At 43.9% G+C, this 17,544-nt stretch overlaps 1 protein-coding gene across 1 annotated transcript in view; it reads left to right on the top strand.

Annotated features, from left to right (window-relative positions):
* The window catches only part of CDCP1 (CUB domain containing protein 1), a 37,226-nt gene extending 33,732 nt beyond the window's left edge, over nucleotides 1-3,494 (top strand). The window contains exon 9 of the mRNA XM_077303236.1: nucleotides 601-3,494. Within this exon, the coding sequence (XP_077159351.1) occupies nucleotides 601-1,042 (442 nt within the window). The 3' untranslated portion in view covers nucleotides 1,043-3,494. The remainder of the gene's footprint in view (nucleotides 1-600) is intronic.
* Nucleotides 3,495-17,544: the final 14,050 nt, after the last annotated feature.

Raw genomic sequence — 17,544 nt, forward strand, 5'->3', positions numbered from 1 at the left:
TTTGCATGCAAGAGGATGGAAAATTGCATCAGAGGAAATGCTGAAATAAGTACTTTGTCTGACAGGGGAATATTTTTTTCTGCTTTTCATTTGGGGACTGTTTCAAGCAGTCGGTGTGTGAGGTGAGGGAAGTAGGTGGGAAAACGTATTTTCTGACAGCTGAAAACTAGGAGCTCCTTCTAGGGAATCTTAATAGGCTCTTGAAACATGTTTAATCACCCAGCTTTTAAGGCTGCACTGAATATTCTATGGCTCCTTTCTAGTCGTATTAACATTTTAGAGAGGTTTCTGTCACAATTGTGTGTGAACACAAATGCGCACGTGTATATGCAAAATTTATACTATGTGTTCCTTTCATGAGCTTGCAGATATACATGCTAAACATGTATGCACTAAGGCTGCTATCTCTGATTTCGGGAAATCCCTGGAGATTTGGGGGCAGTTTCTGTGGAGACGGCAGTGTTTGAGGAGAAGGTGGTAATCACTGGAGCTGTGATGCTGCAGAATCCACCCTCTGAAGCAGCCATTTCCTCCAGGGAACTAGCCTCTGTCATCTGCAGGATAAAGGGAATAAAGCTGCATTTTTGTTCCTTTTTACAGGAAAAAGGAAAATCCGCAGACCCCAATGGTGGGAGTCTATAATACCAATGTCAACACTCAGCTCCCGACAAAGCCAGGCGTATTCAAAAAGGGGAGGAAGAACAATGAATCTCACGTCTATGCCGTGATCGATGAGACCATGGTTTATGGGCACTTGCTGGATAATATGAGTGGGCCTGGAAATGCCGAGATAGGCGTGTACCAGCCTTTTACTGGTGCCGTGAGTTCTAGGCCTCCGTCTCCACCTCCAATCTCATCTTTCAGGAAAATGTCCAAACTGCCTGAGGCTGAGGATTCCTCCACACCGATGACTGACAGTGAGACCTATACCTTTGCACACCAGGTCCTGGAGCCACTGAAGAGCAATGGTGACACACACGTTAGTGGTAATGGAGAGGTGGACACATCTTTGAAAAAGGAACTGGAAAACTCAGTGTTATAACCATGAAATTGACAGCTAAGGTTTCTCGGGGACTCAGAAGACACTGTGGTTGACACACATCTGCATCTTTTTTTTTTCCCTTAAAAAGGAATAATTTTAAAGACTCTTTTTATATTGTTTCCTTTGTAAAATGTCCCTTGTGGCTCAGGTCAGTTTTTAGAATGAGTTTTCGGATCGTGTATCATGAGTATATTGCCCAGAAATGTCCAGAATTTTGAATAGAGAAAGATGGTGAAGATGCATTTTGGACTTGGATTATAAGAAGCCTTTTTTATATAAAGCTGAGTACTGGGTATTAAATGGACCTGGAAAATGGCATTGCCAAAACCACCTCTTGATTGCTTTGGCTCTTGAAGACGGACTATCATTGATTTGAAGATTCCAACCCTGCTGAAGAAGAAATACCGTTTGGGGGAAGTGGCATAGCTCAAGGAGGGTTTCGCTAATTTAGGAGTATGCCGTACAAAGATGACTTTTGTTGACCAGGTAGCTCTTAAGTTGTGTATGACCTAAGAGTTCACTGGCATAGACATCTGTGCAACAAAACAAGGACGGTTGGTATTTGAAGAAGAGAATTCCTAATCCAATCAGTTGTAATATATGTACAATAAAATATTTTATTTGTATTTTTTTTAATATGGAAATAATTTGGTGGATTTTAACACACATTCAGCACTCATTCTTGTGAAAGGCTGGGTTGCCAAAAATCTAATGCGAGGAAATCATTTAGTATTAAAGCTGTAGCCTCCTTTTATGCTGGATTCTCAGCTTATACTGCAAGGCATGATAACTTTTAAATATGAAACCTATATTGGAGAATAACACAAAAGTCCAAGGAACTTGTGGGGAGGAGTTCGGCGGGTTTTCAGATAGGTTGACAGTCTGAAGATGCAGCAAAAGTAGCTGTAGGCTACTTCTAGGTTTCCTAGAAACTACTGTAAAAATGTAAAACACCTTTGGCCAGGATTGCAATAAGGGTCAATGCACTTCTCTACAGTTAGAGAAGCACTGTGTTGTACAAAGCAACAATTCCAGTTTGATTCAGATGTCCCAGCCCTTTACACAATACTGAACTTCCTGGCATTGATCTATCTTCAAGGGCCTCATTTCTGGGTCTGGATCTGTCTTGTGCAACATCACAAAGTTGCATATCGTTCTAGCCTTCCAAGCTGTTTCATTGCAAGAAACCTCACACGCTATGGTTGGTTGGTTTTGTCATCAGCACTTGCAAGTTACAAAAGGAATGGGGGGATAAATATTTGGCTCGGAACCAGTATCTTATACCCCACTGCCATACCATGGTTTCACGCCCCCCCCCCCCACACCCATTGGCAGCTACTATATGGGGAAGCATATTCAGTAATCTTTGAGGAGACTTCTCTTTGGTCTTCATATAGATGCATGCATGTGATGGTTGCACAAGACCTCTATGTTTTGAGGAGGGGAAGTTCTTTCCTGTCTACGTGTTTAATAAACAGAGTGTAGTAAAAGGACCCAAATCACAAGTTAATAATTCGAATCGAAAGGGTGGCGTATTGGCATTCAGTACAAGAAGTGGGAGGAACGTTGGCATGTTCAGGAAAGTGTTTATGTTAACCAGAATAGCTCTGATGGGTTTACATATAGTGGATTCCTATTTATTTGCATAACAAAGTCTTCAGTGCCTGAATAATGTTTATACATGTAATTCATATTTGGTGGTATTCAGTCTCTTCTCCAGACTATGCAGCCCAATACAGATTGGTTCATTTTTTAAAAGATACTTTTTAAGTGTCGCAATTTGTCCAGGGTTTCTTGGGGCTCATTTCATGCATACGTAAGTAAGCACTAGGCTATAGCCAGTGAGGTTCCCACTCCTCTGCTCCCTCTCAAGTGAGCATAATCATTGATTTGTTTATCCTGAAATTTGTCTTGTAAATGTGGAGGTACAGTAAAATGTTGGCCATTTCCTTTTCAAGTGGTGTGACCTTGTGCTTTCTGGTTTCAAGACAATTTCGGAAATAAATTTGTTTCCGGAGTAAGCGAGGTCTCCATGTCATCACTGTGTTGTTTGATTGACTCTTTTTGTATCTTTCTTGCACACCAAACACCATGCAAGAGAACTTCCCTCAGAATTACCAGATAGTCTCAGTTAATATTCATCCCCCCTCGCCGGGATTGTTCCTTTTTGTCTCTATTTCTGTAGATTGTCATTCAGTAACTTATTCAATGTGTATATATTTAAAAATGAGATGTAAGATGACATTTTTTGCTCTTGTAAATATTGGTCCTGTTTGTATTTGTATATAGCTGAGGTTTTCATGCTTGCTCTTCTATAATCATAGCATTGTAATTAAGTTCCCTCTGACACAGGTATTTGACGTTACGTGCCACAACAGAAAACATGCAATTAATGCAAAAGAGGTTTTTGTATGCACAAGGTCTTTAAAATGAAATAAATTGTTTGCAAGGATTTCCTCTTGTCCTAACTTATGCCTTTTGTGTGCTCAGTTAAAAATCTAAAGTTTCTTTTAATGTGAAACCTGAGCACAAAACAATTTCTGCTTAATATGAAATGACTCGGCTTGGTTTGAGGTTTTTTTACTGTACTTGTAGCTGGCAATGAATAATCGCTCCATGATCAACTTGGTAGCAAATACCAGCATCTTATGGCTGGCCAAGTCAAACACAGACAAGGGCTACATAATGTTACCTGACAATGCAGATTAAAAGCCTCCTATTTTTGCTTGCCTGGGGGAGCGAAAAAACATGGGATGGAATGTCTTTGGCTTGATGGATCATAAATTATGCAAGTTTATTCTATGGATTTATTTTTCAGTCCTATAAATTGACTGCATTTCTGATCAGGTGTTGGATGCCCTAAATTACAGATTTTTTATGGCATTTTCCAACTTTAAAAAAATTCATTGGTGTACTTGTTTTCTGTACCTTGTGTATCCACTGACTCTAACTGAGAGATTTCCTCTGCAATGGACCTATTTAGATAGTTTCCACACAGGTAATTTTCCTAGATTTGATGCTTTGCCCCCCCCCCATGCTTCCCTCCAGACCATTGTGGGGTTTAGGGATTATCAGGGGTTGTTTTTAGTCCTTCTGCCAGCAAATGAATCTCTATCAATAGAACATTGTAACCAGCTCTGTACTATTTTCTGTGAATTCTCAACTTTCATGTGTAATTAGTACATTTATAGCCCAGACAGAAGTTCTCCCCATATTTCCACAATGAAAGGGGTGACTAACTTTTTAGAACATCTGGGGATTCACAGAAAAGGATACACTATACAATTGCTGCTTTAAAATTAATTATATGGGTTTGGCCCTTTGTTAGAACTTCATGGGGAAAGGTGTTTTGTTTCTGAGATGGAGTCACAGGGGTGGCCTAAGGAAAAAGAGCAGGAACTTCTGAGGAGAAAAGGAAGAGAAGCCAGATGAGTCCAGTGAGGAGAGGAGGATAGCTTCAGAGATAACTCCAAGAGCCACAGAAACGGGACAGAGAGCCAGCTGGACTGCAGCCAAGGCTGAATGGTAAGAGAAGACCTGTTTTTTTTGTACCATGTTTTTGACTAAAAGCAGCTTACAATTGCTTCCCTCGCTCTCCCCACAACAGACACCCTGTGAGGTAGGTAGGGCTGAGAATGCTCTGAGAGAATTTTGACTGGTCTAAGGCCACCCAGCTGTATGCAGAGGAGGAATGGGGGATCAAATCCAGATTAGAGGACGCCACTCTAACCAGTACACCAAGCTGGCTCTTGCAGAAGGCCTTTGAGAGTCAACAAAAGACTCCTCAACTGATTGCAGTTCCAACTCTCATTCCTGTTACCCAAGTTTGGGATGTGCAGATGTCCTGCTTTGATTTCCCATCCCTCATTGCTGAATTAAACCCCACTTGTCTTAAGTTTTGTTTCTTGCTGCCTGAAGGAAGAACAGATTGCTGGTGATGCATCTCTTGTCATGGCAAGAGACATCTTGTAGTTTCTTTGTCTGGTGTTAGTGGGTGCATATATTTTACCTCTCATCATTTTTTAAATTATTTTGAATGTTGGTAGTTGTTCTCTGAACCACATAGACCTCCACCACTTGAACATGCTATTCAGAATGGGCATCAGAGGAAAGGAGGGGGCCAATTGCTAAATTTATATTTTCCCAAGGAGTTCATAAATGTAGTAAGGTATTTCTTTGGTGCCTAATTGCTTTCTAGTGGGAGACACAGGCATGAAGTTGGCTTTAGAATGGCAATCTGGGAAAAGAAGAATAACATGTCACCAGGCAGAGTTTTGGGCAGCTACTGTTGCCTCAGTCTCTTGTAGGGTTAAATGGAGCAGTATTTGTGTGTCAGTGGGACCATTCCACCGCATAATCAGTAGTCACCAGATAATGAACTTGTTTGTTGAAAAGTGATAGGGTTGTCTTCATCAGTTCTGTTGGCAAACACTCTTATTTTAGTTTTGTCTCCTGGTGGAAAGACTTTCGTTGCTGTTTTTTTGTACAAAAAGACCAGTATTGCTCTAAATGCTAAGCTCAAAAACCATGAACTTTAATGCCTATTCTTTTAGAATATAGGCTATTTAAAACTCAGTGTTCAGTTTCCCTTGTTTTTCTTTTTAACCCACCTAATTAGATTTTTACAAAACCTAAGAGCTTGTGATGGATTTGCATTTTCTGATGTAAATTAGACCCAGCTATTATGTGCCACTCTTGTGAAATAAAAGCTATTGAGCTATTAGATAATTTACTTGTGCTGGGATGGGAGTGTTAAGCAGGAAGATTAGCTCTTATCGGCTTGGAATGATTCCCTTTTATCTCTTTCCTTCATTTTCCCAAGCTAATGATTTGCCTTGAAAAATGCCAAGCTCTTGCTTAAAGTATGCAAAAATACAACATTTCTTTAATGTATCTCTGTCATTAGCGAGCACTGCACCTAATTTGGTCTCATCAAGCATTAACAGAAAGTACATTTGGAGTGCTCGGCTTCCGATTTTCACATGAACATTGAACCAAACGTAGCCTGGAAACTGCATGAGAGAACTGTGGTGAAAATGCTTACCAGCTTAGCTGTAGACTCAACCACTGAAATGATCGCATCCATCTTGATCAGCCTTTTCCAACCTTTTGACCATGGAGGAGGTGCTGAAATATTTTTCTGGGCTTTAAGGAACCCTGGAACTAGGGCCCATTCCGCACACATTGAATAATGCAATTTCAATGTGCTTTTGTAGCTGTATTGTCCTGTGCAGAACAGGAAAATCTATGTCTAAAGTGCATTGAAATTGCATTATCTAATGTGTGCAGAATAGGCCAAGGCTGGAAGTGTGGCAGAATCCATTAAGGCAGGATATAGGGAAAAGGCTGTGGAGCCCGTGGGGAGCTCTCATGGAACCCCAGGACTTCAGGGAGCCCAGACTGGGAATCCAAAAGGGAGTGACATCATTCTTCCGAACCATGAACTTAGTTCTGAGACAGCTTGGGAAGGGGGAGGCTAACCTTTTGAAATGTCCTTTGCCTTTTCTTTGTCTAAAAGTGTGTGTAGGTACATCATTTCTGATTAGATACCATCACCGTCTATTGGATTCTTTAAAAAAAAGTATTCAGTCCAATAGAATGCTGAAAATGAAGCTAGTGTATCTTTTAAAAGTTATTCCTATCTTTTGAGGGGGAGGGCTATATTATGCAAAAATAGAATCTCTGCTGAGGCTTCAGACCTTCTAGTTAGCCCCAAAAAGAAGCCAAGGGAGGATAAGGCATGGATGTATGTTTTTTTTTGTTTTGTTTTTTGTTTTATGAGGAAAGTTGAGGAATATATTTTCCATCCAGGGCTGACTTTGAGAATTTCTTTATTGCATCGAGGGAAAAATTATGTGGGAACCTCATGTCTGTTGCTACTGGTTAAGATGGCACCATTTGTCAAGAGTAGTTGAGCTGCTCATCCAGCAGCTAAGAAGCATTCAAATTATTTGAAAAGTTGTTTGAAAATGTCAGTATTTGAGGGAAAATATCCCTCTAATTTAGGATTTAAGAAATGCTTACCCTGTGCCCTCAATTCCTGTGTGTGTGACTGACTTTTTGCCTTCTATAGGGCAATGTCTGACCTATATAGCTTGAGATATGGTGATCTTGTCAACAAATTAAGCAGGGTCAGTCCTTGTTAGTATTGGATGGGAGACCACCAAGGAGGACTACGGTTGCTACACAGAGGCAGGCAATGGCAAACCATCTTTGAATATCTCTTTCCTTGAAAATCCTATGGAGTATCCATAAGTTGGTTGTGATTTGATGGCAGATGGGGGGGGAGGGAGGAAAATGGCTATCTTATAATTTGTCTCTACTGCTTTCAAAACATCTAATATGTCTTGCACTAAATATCCATCTATCTCCCCTCCTGCATGGATCCTGGGGATGTTCATGTTGTTTTTATAGCAAGGATCCTGCTTCTGTATGGTTGCAATTTATCCCACACCTTGAAGTATCAATGCCAGTTCTGGGCTGAGACATTACTGGAGGTATGAGGGTGGAGTCTGAGGTAGGGTTGCCAGCTTGGAAATAGTGGAGATTTGGGGGGGGGGGGTGGACCCTGAGGAGGGCAGGGTTGGGGGAGGGGAGAGACTTCAGTGAGGTATACCATAGAGTCCATGTTCCAAAGTGGCCATTTTCTCCAAGTGAACTGATCCCTTGTCTGGAGATCAGTTGTAAAACTAGGAGATCACCTAGGAGGGTGGCAACTCTAACTCGAGGATGGCAGGGTTTGGGGAGTGGAGAAACCCTACCTGAGTAAAATACAATACAGTCCACTCCCCAAGGCAGCCATTTTCTCCATGGGAGCTGATCACCATTGCCTGGAGATCACTGTTGGCTTGTAATTATCTCCAAGGTATGGAGATTGTCAACACTGTCTTGAAGCCAGGATCATTCAGGGTTGAGTGGATGGTGTTGTGGCACAGGTGTGAGGGGCAATCCAAGCCATCCCCCCATCTATGAAGGTTTCCATTTCAGATGTTACTAGTACAACATGGAATCAGCAGCCATGGCACAACAGTCAGCAGTTCTTTGGATACAGTGGTTCTCAGGATACAGGGAAGCCTTACAAATTATTACAAAAGTGCTCTTGGGTTAACCTAGAAGCGATACATCTTCCAGTTTCAGACAGAATGATAACCATGGCTGGTTTGTGAGCAAGTTTTCAGCAACCCTTTAGTGCGCATTTTGTGCCAGGGTCCTCCAAAGCAATCTATTGTGGTCAGGTAAGTTGACATAGCACTCGATAGATATAGCATGGTGTTCGTCCCTTCTGATCTCTGCCTATGACACACCATTCCTTGTACAGGGGATTGATCCCGGTCTGTAGATCAGTTGGTACTGGGCCGTGGCTCCTCCTCCTCCTCCCCGGCTCCTGCCTCGGGGGCTGCCCTGCCACTCTGCTGCTGGCTCACCTTTGGTGCTCTCCGGCGGCCACCATGGCTGGGGCTCCCCCTCGGCATGGCACTGCGCAGCTGCTGCTGGCAGCGCCCCCCAGTGGCCGGTGGGAAGTCATGGGCGCTGGCAGGAAAGCAAGTGGAGCAGGGGCTCAGGCAGCAGCGGTGACATCCCTCAGCAAAAGACTACCCCCCCCCCCGGGCCTCTGTCTGATTGTCAAGCGTTGACCGGTCCCCAGTGATAAAAAGGTTGGGGACCACTGCTCTAAACCACCATGCTTGACTCAGACTTCACTCAGCATTAGAAGAGGAGAAGTCAGGTGGCTTTTCTTGCCAGATGTTCAAGGCACGCTTGTTAGTATGCAGCAAGGGAGACTAAGAAGGCTGATTTCCGCTTTCTAAGCAGCTCTGGAATGACTCGAAAGAAGCCAGTTCTGCTTTCTTCTGGTTTCTCTGGAGTTAAGCAGTTTCCAGGGCGCGTGTATGATTAATGCCTGATTTCAGAACTGGCGATGAGTTGTAAGTATATAGGGCAACTTATGGTCATGACGAGGGGCATGAATCAGAGCTCTCTGCTGCTCATGGGGAAATGCTTTGTCTCAATTACTGTGTATGTGCGGGCATGCATTCACATCCACTACTCACCACCCTTCAAATGGTTCGCTGAGAGTCACCATCCCAAATTAACAATGTTAAGGAAATAGAAGAATGTACATAGTTCCGTGTTTGGCAGCTGTGGCAAAATGTTGCTCAGAATCCCGGGGATGGAGGGTCTGCATTTGGTACGTGTAGTGGGGATTCCCACGTTTTTCCTTCTAAAAGCAATCAGGACAGCTGCCTTGGGCCCTGTGCTGGGAGGAGCTCGTCCACTGATGGTCCCACCCACAAACAGCCGTTTGCTGCAAACCACACCTGTCCTGCCCAGGGCACAAACAGCCAGAGATGTAGTGGAGGACAGCCTCCACCTGCCTTGCACAAGGCAAGGATCACGCCTTGCTTGGCCCCAATGTGTGAAGGGGGTTGCCCGGGTGGTAGTAGAGAGTGTGGGCCCCCATCCTGGACTTTTGCCCAGGGCCCCAGAACTGCTAACACCATCCCATATAAAAGCAGGGGGAGGGAACTAGATCCAGATGTATCACTTACACAAGACTTGACGCTGTTTTCTTCCATAAAATGTTCAGTGCATAGGATGCCCATCTATCGTTATGGCCTGATTCATGCACTGTGTGAGGCTACATTGATTGTCTTTGACAGGACTGACCCAAAGTACATGGGCTTCATTCCAAGTGCTCCGGTTTAACTGGTTGGTTATGTCAGGCTCTCTGTAAACTGATGCGTAAATCCTTCTTTTGCTTTCCCCCCACTGCAAAACCAGCCTTCAGAGGCTGTGACCAGCAGAAGAGGAGTGATAACTCTTTCCGTAATGACTGTGGCTCAGACCCCTCTCTTGCTCTTCTGCTGTTTGCAACCTCTTATCATCTCTTCTTACAAAAAGGGGGAGAGAGCAGCACCCATGGAATTTCAGCACTATTCTATTAAGACAATGCAGAGACAAGATCATGTTCGTGACTTGTCTCTTTATGCACTTTGGCTTTGTTCAGAAATACTTTGAATGCCTGCAAGCAAGTAATCATGCCCCGCCCCTCGCCCCAACTGTAAAACATTCTATTAGAAAGCTCAGAACTATGGAAACCAGTTGTGATCAATCTTTAAAACTACAGTGAGGAAAGCCAGTCCCACTCTTTCTAATTACTAGCCAGTACAACAGTGACTCCCTGTGGCCAGGCATAATAATCGCACTGAGCATTTTTGGCATTAGTAGAACTACAGTCCCCCTTCAAGGATCGCTGCCTTGTTGTGGCAAGGGGGCTTGCGTAGTTCAGTGAAGCTATGAGCTATGCCGTGCAGGGCCACCCAAGACGGACAGGTCATAGCTGAGAGCTCTGACAAAAGGTGATCCACTGGAGAAGGCAATGGCAAACCACTCCAGTATCTTTGCCATGAAAACTCTATGGACAGTTCCAATAGGCATAACGATATGACGCTGGAAGATGAGCCCCTCAGGTCGGAAGGTGTCCAATATGCTACTGGGGATGAGCAGACGGCTAGTACGAGTAGCGCCAGAATGAATGAAGCGGCTGGGCCAAAGCCGAAAGGACGCTCAGTTGTGGAAGTAACTGGTGGCGAAAAGACAGTCCGATGCTGTAAAGATTTTTATTCCATAGGAACCTGGAACGTCAGATCCATGAATCAAGGCAAGCTGGACGTGGTTAAACAAGAAATGAGAAGACTGAACATCGACATTTTAGGAATCAGTGAACTAAAATGGACAGGAATGGGTGAATTTAATTCAGATGACCATCAGGTATACTACTGTGGACAAGAATCTCGCAGAAGAAATGGAGTAGCATTCATAATCAATAAGAGAGTAGGAAAAGCAGTCTTGGGATACAATCCCCAAAATGACAGAATGATCTCAGTTCGAATCCAAGGCAAACCATTCAACATCACAGTGATCCAGGTCTACGCCCCAACCACTGCTGCTGAAGAGGATGAAGTTGATCAGTTCTATGAAGCCCTACAACACCTTCTAGAAGCAACGCCCAAAAATGATGTGCTTATCATCATGGGGGATTGGAATGCTAAAGTAGGAAGCCAAAAGATAACCGGGATAACAGGCAAGTTTGGCCTTGGAGTACAAAATGAAGCAGGGCACAGGCTGGTAGAATTTTGTCAAGAGAATACAATGGTCATAGCAAACACTCTTTTCCAGCAACCCAAGAGACGACTCTACACATGGACATCACCAGACGGTCAACACAGAAATCAGATTGACTATGTGCTCTGCAGCCAAAGATGGAAAAGTTCTATCCAGTCAATAAAAACAAGACCAGGAGCTGATTGTGGTTCAGATCATGAGCTTCTTGTTGCAAAATTTAGGCTTAAATTGAAGAAAGTAGGGAAAAGCACTAGGCCACTCAGGTATGAACTAAATCATATCCCTGACGAATACACAGTGGAGGTGACAAATAGATTTAAGGAATTAGATCTGATAGACAGAGTGCCTGAAGAACTATGGACGGAGGTTCGCAACATTGTACAAGTGGTAGCAACTAAAACCATCCCAAAGAAAAAGAAATGCAAGAAATCAAAATGGCTGTCTGAGGAAGCTTTACAAATAGCTAAGGAGAGAAGGGAAGTGAAAGGCAAGGGAGAAAGAGAAAGATACACCCAATTGAATGCAGAATTCCAGAGAAAAGCTAGAAGAGATAAGAATGCCTTCTTAAATGAACAGTGCAAACAAATAGAAGAAAACAATAGAATGGGGAGGACCAGAGATCTTTTCAAGAAAATTGGAGATATGAAGAGAACGTTTCATGCAAAGATGGGTATGATAAGGGACCAAAATGGTAGGGACCTCACAGAAGCAGAAGAGATCAAACAAAGGTGGCAAAATTATACAGAAGAACTATACAAGAGCGAGCTTACCATCCCTGATGACCACAATGAGGTAGTTACTGACCTGGAGCCAGACATCCTGGAATGTGAAGTCAAATGGGCCTTAGGAAGTCTGAGCAACAATAAAGCTAGTGGTAGTGACAGCATTCCAGTTGAACTATTCAAAATCTTAAAGGACGATGCAGTAAAAGTGCTACACTCAATATGCCAGCAAATTTGGAAAACTCAACAATGGCCACAGGATTGGAAAAGGTCAGTTTACATTCCAATCCCAAAGAAGGGCAATGCCAAAGAATGTTCAAACTACCGCACCATCGCACTAATTTCTCATGCTAGCAAAGTTATGCTCAAAATCCTACAAGCTAGGCTCCAGCAATATGTGGACCGAGAACTTCCAGAAGTACAGGCAGGATTTCGAAGAGGCAGAGGAACTAGAGATCAAATTGCCAACATACGCTGGATCATGGAGAAAGCTAGGGAGTACCAGAAGAACGTCTACTTCTGCTTCATTGACTATGCTAAAGCCTTTGATAGTGTGGAGCACAACAAATTGTGGCAAGTTCTTAAAGAGATGGGAATACCAGAGCATCTTATTTGTCTCTTGAGAAATTTATATGCAGGTCAAGAAGCAACAGTGAGAACTGAACATGGAATCACTGACTGGTTCAAAATTGAGAAAGGAGTTCGGCAAGGCTGTATACTGTCGCCTTGCCTATTTAACTTGTATGCAGAGCACATCATGAGAAATGCGGGTTTAGAGGAGTCACAAATTGGGATCAAGATTGCAGGGAGAAATATCAACAACCTCAGATATGCAGATGATACCACTCTAATGGCAGAAAGTGAAGAGGAACTAAAGAGCCTGTTGATGCGGGTGAAGGAGGAGAGTGCCAAAGTTGGCTTGAAACTCAACATCAAGAAAACAAAGATCATGGCATCCGGCCCTCTCAATTCCTGGCAAATAGAAGGGGAAGAAATGGAGATAGTGACAGATTTTATTTTCCTGGGCTCCAAGATCACTGCAGATGGGGACTGCAGCAAAGAAATTAAAAGACGCTTGCTCCTGGGGAGGAAAGCTATGGCAAATCTAGACAGCATCCTAAAAAGCAGAGACATCACCCTGCCAACAAAAGTGCGTTTAGTCAAGGCTATGGTCTTCCCAGTTGCAATGTATGGCTGCGAAAGTTGGACCATAAGGAAGGCCGAGCGTCAAAGAATTGAGGCTTTTGAACTCTGGTGCTGGAGAAGACTCTTGCGAGTCCCTTGGACTGCAAGGCGAACAAACCAGTCAGTCCTAGAGGAGATCAGCCCTGACTGCTCCTTAGAAGGCCAGATCCTGAAGATGAAACTCAAATATTTTGGCCACCTCATGAGAAGGAAGGACTCCCTGGAGAAGAGCCTAATGCTGGGAGCGATCGAGGGCAAAAGAAGAAGGGGACGACAGAGAATGAGGTGGATGGATGGAGTCACTGAAGCAGTAGGTGCAAACTTAAATGGACTCCGGGGAATGGTAGAGGACAGGAAGGCCTGGAGGATCATTGTCCATGGGGTCGCGATGGGTCGGACACGACTTCGCACATAACAACAACAGAACTACAGTGGTGAAAAGTACTTTCTTTGAGCGCAGAAGGGACTCTCTTTTGAGTAGGAATCACTTATAATACTACTTCCTCATATTAATTACATATATGGGCAAGGGTTCAATAGGACTCTCCGGCCAAGGCTCGGAAAGTACAAAGACTACACACCTTAGGGGCTTATGGGAATTGTAGTCCATGGACATCTGGAGAACTACAGTTTGGCTGCCCCTGCTTTAGACCAGGGGTAGTCAAACTGTGGCCCTCCAGATGTCCATGGACTACAATTCCCAGGAGCCTCCTGCCAGCATTCGCTGGCAGGGGGCTCCTGGGAATTGTAGTCCATGGACATCTGGAGGGCCGCAGTTTGACTACCCCTGCTTTAGACTGACCCTGCATTGAGCAGGGGGTTGGGCTAGCTGGCCTATATGTCCCTTCCAACTCTGTGATTCTATTCTATTCCATTCCATTCCATTCCATTCCATTCCATTCCATTCCATTCCATTCCATTCCATTCCATTCCATTCCATTCCATTCCATCTGTGTTCCTACACTCATGAAGCCCTCCATTCATCAGCCATAGGGAGTGATCATAGTTTTAGTTCCATCTGTTGGAGAGGAAGGGGAAAGACATCTTGTGTTGGGTTCAGGGCCCCCTTTCAGCTCCCAAGGTAGGCGCAGCTGTCAAGATATGGTTAGAGGGTTCATGCTCCATGGATATCGCATGCACCCCGCCCTCCCAAAACCTGTCTTTTATGCTGAGAGCACAAAAGATTTATGCACAAAAACTTGTTTCTGCTCACTGATTGCCTCGAGCCAATTAGACTTTGGCAGCACTTAACAGCTGTCATTTGTCATGCCTGACGCCAGGAACAATTAACCACTGGCAGATTTTAAAAATACATAATTCTAGCAAATTACCTATAGCTACGGTGTTGGACTCGAAGCTACGTGCACGATCTACACTTCATCCTAAGGGGAAGAGGAAAGGAAGTCCGAAAAATGACTGCATCCTGGCTGTGTAATCACGGTGGGGCTGATGTGAAGAGCATTTTGGCTAGCCAGAATGAACATTTCCCCCTCTAACTGAACAAAAGGCAGGCTTAATAAGGCCCCTGTTTCCCAAAGGCTATGTTTGCATGGGTGTTCTACTTAGGGTTCCATGGTTTGGCGTGGTTCGGCCACTTTGGTGATCACCGAAGCCCAAGGCGGCCAGTGCTGTGGCGCGGAGAGGAGGGGCGCTGCCCCTCCTCTCCGTGCCGTGGCACTGGCCGCCTCAGGCTTCAATGATCACCAAAATGGCCAAAGCACGCAACCCTAGATGTTGGCTCATTTAATTTTAGATTGTCTACATTTGAGAGTTGTCACCCAGCTTGGAGAGTTTCCTTATGCAAGACTAATATCACCCACCTGAATGGGAAGCACTGTAATGGGATAGTCTTGAATGAGAAGGATCCTGTTAGATGCATGCGATTGCATCGATTTTAGATTGGAGTTTAGCTGTTGATGTGGAAGGGATGAATGCTATGAACGCGCTTGTAACCGCACATGATTATCTGGAATCGTTTCCTTTTGCAAACCTGGCTTCGTACTGTGACTATGTTTTATTCTTTTTTTATTCGTTGATTTTTGTTATGCCAATAAAGGCTTTGTTTGTTTGTTTGTAGACTCATGTAGGACTCTTGTTTTCTAGTTTAAAATGGGAAATTCCAGCAACAGAGGTGGCACCACAAAGCAGGTGGGACCAGATGCATTTATTTCCTTGGTTGATCCCCCAACCTTCTCCCCTAGGTAGCTTGTCACATCAGTCTCCTATCCTTCATTTTATCTCCCTTTCTGAAGAATGTTAGGCTATATGTATGTGCCTGGCCCCTGGCTACCCACCAAGCTTCCATGGCAGGGTAGGGATTTGAAACTGGGTTTCCTAGATCCCAGCCCAACACCATAGTCACAACACCACACTGAGTCTCCTATTGCTTATTGGTACATATGATAAACTTGGTAGTACAAAGCCGCTATTGATGCTTTGCGTCTCATAGGTGGTCCTCAGTAACCAACTCTCCTCTCCTTACCATCTGCAATATGAAGATGTTGCCAGATAATGAATTTGGAGTAATTTGAATCTTGAAATGGGCTATATAAATTTTTAGTAATAACAATCTCTTGTAATGGCCAGGGATAACTTCGTGCTATTGATCGTAATAGTAGATGATGCTCTTTCTTTGTCTCCCTCCTGTACTATTGAATCCAGGAACAATAATAATACTTCTTGTTTTGTTTAATGCACTTTAACCTAGACTTGTGAATGCAGTCCACTGTATTTGGATAATCTCACAGCCTTAAATGGGTCGTATCTGTCAGAGAAAGATTTTTGCCACTCTTGTTTTGGTGAGTCATAGTATCAGACAACACACTCGCCTAAACCGTTGTGTACCTCCCTGTTTGGTGGAAGCAAACATGTTTGGTGGAAGCTTTAATGTCTGGAAGATGTCCTGCCACCCGAGTCAAGGCAGCCTTCACGTTGTCACGTCAGAGATGCCTGCCAAAAATTGCTTGGGTAAATCTCCCTCGCTATCCTCTCAGAAGCTGATTATTTCAAGGCTCAGAAATAAGGACCTGTGAAAAACCGGCGGCTTTCTCAGGTCTGGCTCACACACGTCAACGTGCCTCAAAGGTTGGCGACTGATTCAGTAATAGAGTTGGCTCTTTGGTCAGAGCTCTGGAAGGACAAACTGTTTTTATTTGGTTCCAAACTTTGCCAGCGTCTGGTGGAAACTCTTTCCCAGATCCCAAGGCCTAAAACGACAGATGTAAGTCTTATGTCTACAGCAGAATTTAATTCAGTCCTTTTTTTTTTCTTGTTTGGCGTAGGGAGGAAATCTATATCAGACAGTTCCATCCGTTCATGAATTAGGAGCAATGTACATTGTACTGTATTCTGTTGTAACAAAATTCATTTTGCACCTTGCTATATAGCACATGTGCTGAAGCTAAAATTGCGTACAGTGCATTAATGTTTGGATGTAGTTCAACTTATGAAGCTGCCATACTGAGTCAGTCACAGCCACCTTTCTGTCTTGTCTGGCTGCAGCTTTCTAGGGCCTTGTGCAGAGCTTTTTCTCAGGACCTTGTATCTGAGATGAGTCTCTAACTGGAGATGCGGGAATCTGAACCTAGGACCTTCTGAGGGCAACTGTGTGCTTTACCACTGCACTAGTGCTCTTCCCCATAAAGGAGTTTCAAGCCTTGGTGGAATGGGATAGACATGGGACAATGCTTATTGCCTGCCTCTGTCGTAGGATTCCAGCAGGATACTGCAATATGGTGTCTGAGCAGGAGATGGGGAAGACCTCCATTTGAGCCCCTGGAGAACTGCTGTCAATCAGAGCCAACAATGATACATCTATGGTCAGACTCCATAACCCCTGTTTATCCATTTTATCTCATTTTAGTTCTTTATTAATATGCAATTTAATTCTGATCACTGTTTCTCCTTTTACAGATTATGCCATTAAAAGTATTATTTTTATTGGTCGGACTCCATCTTGTGGTCTTTGCAAGCCATGGAAGTGCTGGCCATAAGGTTGCCAAGCATAGGGTTGCCAACTCCAGACAGGGAATTCCCTGGGGCCTTTGAGAGTGTATCCTGAGGAGACAGGATTTGGGTAAAGGATGGGCACCAGCAAGGGTATATTGGCATAGGCCTACTCTCTAAAGCAGCCATTTTCTCCAAAGGAGCTTATCTCGGTCAGCTGGGGGATCAATTTTAGTTATGGGTGATCTCCAGGCCTCTCCAGGAGGTTGGCAGCACTAAATGGGAGACTGGGGTGAGACATGGAAGGGTGATCATCAGCAACAGTGAGATATCCCTTCCGGGTTTTCCCTGGAAGTGATGTGATGCATCTTTAGGAATTGCCAGAAACTCTGTAGGAAACCCTGAAAGTGTTTTTAAAACATATTTCTAAAATGTGTTTCTCCGGCTGGCCACCGAAGCAGTAGATTTCCTGCCTCCAGCTGGCCCACGGCAACACTCAATGTCCACTATGCTAGATAAAAACCA

Source organism: Paroedura picta, chromosome 11 (genome assembly GCF_049243985.1).
Source record: "Paroedura picta isolate Pp20150507F chromosome 11, Ppicta_v3.0, whole genome shotgun sequence".
NCBI lineage: Eukaryota > Metazoa > Chordata > Lepidosauria > Squamata > Gekkonidae > Paroedura > Paroedura picta.